Source organism: Nycticebus coucang, chromosome 6, assembly GCF_027406575.1.
Source record: "Nycticebus coucang isolate mNycCou1 chromosome 6, mNycCou1.pri, whole genome shotgun sequence".
NCBI classification, from domain to species: domain Eukaryota; kingdom Metazoa; phylum Chordata; class Mammalia; order Primates; family Lorisidae; genus Nycticebus; species Nycticebus coucang.
This window is the reverse complement of record NC_069785.1, coordinates 32,402,297-32,406,979: the sequence shown is the minus strand read 5'-3', so window position 1 is coordinate 32,406,979 and position 4,683 is coordinate 32,402,297. Positions and strand designations below refer to the sequence as shown.

The following is a 4,683-nucleotide window of genomic DNA, read 5'->3' as shown; positions in this document are numbered from 1 at the left end:
TAATATATCATAATATATTTGTTTTCTCTTTAAACTAGCCAGAGGGGATCTTATTAAATTGCATCTGAACATTTGATTGATAAAAAGGGCATCTTGCTAAAGTTAAGATACTAAAAATAGGGGCGGTGCCTGTGGTTCAGTGGGTAGGGCGCAAGCCCCATATACCGAGGGTGGCAGGTTCAAACCTGGCCCTGGCCAAACTGCAACAAAAAATGGGCTGGCATTGTGGTGGGCACCTGTGGTCTCAGCTACTGGGGAGGCTGAGGCAAGAGAATTGCCTAGGCCCAGGAGTTGGAGGTTGCTGTGAGCTGTGATATTACGGCACTCTACCAAGAGCGATAAAGTAAGACTCTGTCTCTCTAAAAAAAAAAAAAAAAAAAGATACTAAAAATGGTATGGTAATACTGTAGAAAAAAATAACTAGATCAATATAAAACTCAGGAAATTCATAGACAACTTTATATATGATAAAGATTATACCACAAATTTGTGGGGAAAGGTGAATTATTTGGTAGATAGTGTTAAGAACACCGTCATGCTCTATGGAGAAAAGTAAAGTTGGCTCTCTTCTTACACTAGATACATATGCAACTTTTAGATAATTAAAACCTAAATGTAGAAGAAAAATCTTATAGATATATAAAATACAATGTGAGAAAATACATTTGTGGCTTTGGGATGGAGAATAATTTCTAAATCAAGATCCCTAAAACTCAGTAAAATGAAAAAAATGTGATCACTTAGCTTCTTTCAAAGTTAAGGATTTCCACTGGGGGGATAAAGGACCCCATAGACAAAGTTAACAGGCTGGGATTATCTTTATTTATTTTTAATTATTTAATTAATTTTTTGAGACAGAGTCTCATTCTATTGCTCTGGGAAGAGTGCCCTGGTATCATATCTGACAGCAACCTCAAACTTCTGGGTTTAAGTGATCCTCTGGCCTCAGCCTCCTAAGTAGCTGGGACTACAGGTGCCTGCCACAGTGCCAGGCTAGTTTTTCTATTTTAGTAGAGACAGGGTTCACTCTTGTTCAAGTTGGTCTTGAGCTCCTGAGCTGAAGCAATCTATGGCCTCAGCCTCTCAAAGTGCTGGGATTATAGATATGAGGTTTCACACCCACCCAGACTGGGACTATCTTGGAAAAAGATATTTGGAATTTTGAACACATCAAGGAATCAATATATGAGGAACTCTTGTGATTTAGCGAGAAAAAACTAGAGACTTAATTTAGAAACAGGCAAATCACTTGTGTAGACAATATAGGAAAGGAAAATGCAAGTGGCTCAATTTCACTAATAGTCAGCAAGAGTAAGGCAAATTAAAGTGGGACACCAAGTTCAATATATTTGTAAAATTTGATAGTTTTATAATACTAAATATTGTAGGAGATATGGAGAGACTGGAATGCTCATGTACTGCTGGTGGAAGTCTAAATGTCTATAGATACTTGCAATCATTGAAAGTATTGAAATTAAGTATATGTAAATACTATGAGGGAATGGTCCTTGCTAGGTACACATCCCTAAGAAATTTCAACATAGTTATTAGAGGAAACATAAAAATATGTTCATAGTTGTGTTTGCTGGAGTTAGAGGCAGCCTATGAGTCCATAATTAAGGGATTGATTGTATAATAAATGTGGTGGATGTACATGCTGAAATACTGCACAATATTGAGATACTTTGAGCCAGATAACATAATCAGTAATATAAAAAGAGTTTTAAGCTATTTATATACTACTTGGCTTTAGTAAGAAGCTTCTTGAACACTTAATTAGCTTACTTATATAATTACATTCCTTTTGAGTTTCCTATTTTATTTTTTTGAAACAGAGTCTCACTATGTTGCCCTGGGTAGAGTGCCGTGGTGTCACACCTCACAGCAACCTCAGACTCTTGGGCTAAAGCGATTCTCTTGCCTCAGCTTCCCAAGTAGCTGGGGCTATAGGTACCTGCCACAATGCCCCGCTATTTTTTGTTGCAGTTGTACTTGTTTTTTAGCTAGCCTGGATCTGTTTCAAACCTACCAACCTTGGTGTTTGTGGCTGGCGCCGTAATCACTGTGCTATGGGCGCCCAGCCTCTCTTTATATTTTAGTTGTCAGAAATTTCAAAGCTCAAAGTAATCATAGTAGCTATATTATTTCTTCTATTAAATGTATCTGTGCCCACTTTCCTTTGGTTTTCCTAGCATAATTTTACAGCTATATAGGAATTATGTATTTTATTGGGAAGATTTTTGGAGTTGTAAATTTAAATAAAAGGTCTCTGTTGGACCTAAACAATCATCTTATTGTTATTAAAGGATCTCTCAGTAAGATAAGAGAAAGTCTAGGAAAGGAACTAATTTTCTCTGACCTGGGAGACTATTTTTGTTTTTTTTTTAAAAAGAAAGAGAATGCATTAAGCAACCATCTTATAAGATGGGAAAGAAATTTGTGTTACTCTGTGGAAGTATGTGTTTAATATCCTTTCATCAGAAAGAAAGTGTAGCCAGAAAGCTTCTTAAGAAGAAAGTTAGTTTCCTCTGTACAGTTTCCATATTCCTATAGAAATTAAACTAGAATAGGCATTTGAGCAAAACCAAAGGACATGAAATCTCTTGAAGATATGAGAAGCTGTGAAGACTTATCTTAGAGGCAAATTGGCTTTCATTAGTTCTCATTTAGTCCACTAGGTGGTGAGAGTTCTAGAAAAACTCTAATGTACAAACATTGAATTGCGGCCCACTGTGTTTTTCTTCTTTTTCAAATAAAATTCCAAGAAAATCTGTACAAAATAATGAAAGCCAAAGGGAGAACTTTGTAGTGTATCTTAGATTCATACCAAGGGTACAGTCTCAGGATGTAAAATGAGAATAGATACCATCCAAAAGAGATTATCTCTAAATGCAGCTTTTGTTTCTTTTGGTTACAGAAAAGGATAACTGAGTTTTTTTCCCCAGAGATCACTTTGGATGCAGGGAGTCAAATTTTGATTAATATATTTACATTGTACCTCACTTTTGTGCTTAAAAAACCCCATATCTCATCTACTGCAGTTACTAAGATTTCATGCTCATTATTTTTAACGCTCTAGCATGTCATCATATCACATGTGATAAGACTTAGGAAACATTTTGTTTATATCACTTCAATTTGAGCAATGAAGCAGTGCCATATCAAGTATGTAACTCCTAATTCCCTTAGAGGAAAGAAACTTCTTGAATACTAAATTTACACAATCACGGTGACCTCTGAAAGGTACATTCCCTTTTAAGAATAACTTTTCAGAACAAAGCATAGTTGGAGTCTTTATTAGGCAGCCTTGCAACTGTAGTCACTTCCTAAAGTCTGCAGATTCTGGCCGATGATGTCACTGACACAAAGATGAAAGTGCAAAACAGGTAGCCTTAAATCAGCTTCCTGGCAAGAACAGCTGCATGTTGGACATGGCTTTGCAGAGTACTCTGGAAGCAGCATGTCTGGGGCTTCTCATCAGCTCTCTCTGGAAAGGTAAGTAGGCTCCTTTGCCAGTTCATCTTTGGAAAATGTATGCAATTGTTTTAAAATTTGGACTTTTTAAAAATTTAGAGGTAAAAAGCCAGATTTATTAACAACTCACTGTATCTAGGGAGTGATCAGCAAGCTGAACAGCAGCGTGAAAGTGACAACTTCCTTTGTTTCTTGCAGTTGCAGAGAGCAAGGACCAAGTGTTTCAGCCTTCCACAGTGTCATCTTTGGAGGGAGCTGTCGCGGAAATCTCCTGTAACCACTCTGTGTCCAATGCTTACAGCTTCTTCTGGTACCTTCGATTCCCAGGAGGTGCCCCAAGACTTCTTGTTAAGGGCTCAAAGCCTTCTCGGCAGGGACGATACAACATGACGTATGAACGGTTCTCTTCATCACTGCTCATACACCAGGTGCAGGAGGCAGATGCGGCTGTTTACTACTGTGCTGTGGAGGACACAGAGGCAGGGAACCCATCTAGGGCTGAACAGAAACCGCCAGCCTTCGCAGGAGGCAGAAAGGAGAAGAGCAATATCTCTCCCATCTAGTTTGATGTTCTCTAAGACTTTTCATTTCACTGCTCTCAGAAAAAAAAAATTGAGTCCAGACAGTCTATCTATTAGCAAATGTCTATAAGAAAATATGCTTTTAAGGAGTAATTCATTGTCAATAGCAATGCTGTAAAGTCATATTTCAAATGGTCTTCTATTCATGCCTTCAACTCATAGTTTTGAACTTTGAACTTAGATTACTTTGTCTTTCCCTTATAAAACGGCTATTAATGAATTTGTGATAGGAATAAGAGGAATGTCAACTCTTCTATTTTGTTATTGCTTTCTGCACCTGCATTTTGAATATTTTCTGTTAGCTTCAGTGTCTTTGCAGGAATATTTTCAAGCCATGTGTCTGTTTTGTTCAGGGTGGTTTAGTTACCATTGGATAATATAGTAAGAAGGAGAAAGGGAATGAGTAAGTGGTTGCTACTAGTAGCCCTGCATTAGAAACCTCAGTCCTTGCTTTAGGACATTTTGATTATAATCTGACTACAGACCCGTTCAGGATGCCATTTAGTCAATATGTGAAATAATGGTAAAACGGAATTTATTTTTTATTTGTTTATTTTTTTATTGTTGGGGATTCATTGAGGGTAGATAGAAGCAGGTTACATTGATTGCTTTTGTAAAACGGAATCTT

At 37.2% G+C, this 4,683-nt stretch overlaps 1 gene segment (V, D, J or C); it reads left to right on the top strand.

Moving 5' to 3' along the window:
• Positions 1–3,329: 3,329 nt before the first annotated feature.
• Positions 3,330–4,191, top strand: LOC128587400 (T cell receptor alpha variable 2-like). The segment is given in 2 exon segments: positions 3,330–3,495; positions 3,673–4,191. Coding segments are annotated over 2 exon segments (438 nt in total).
• The last annotated feature ends 492 nt before the right edge of the window (positions 4,192–4,683 follow it).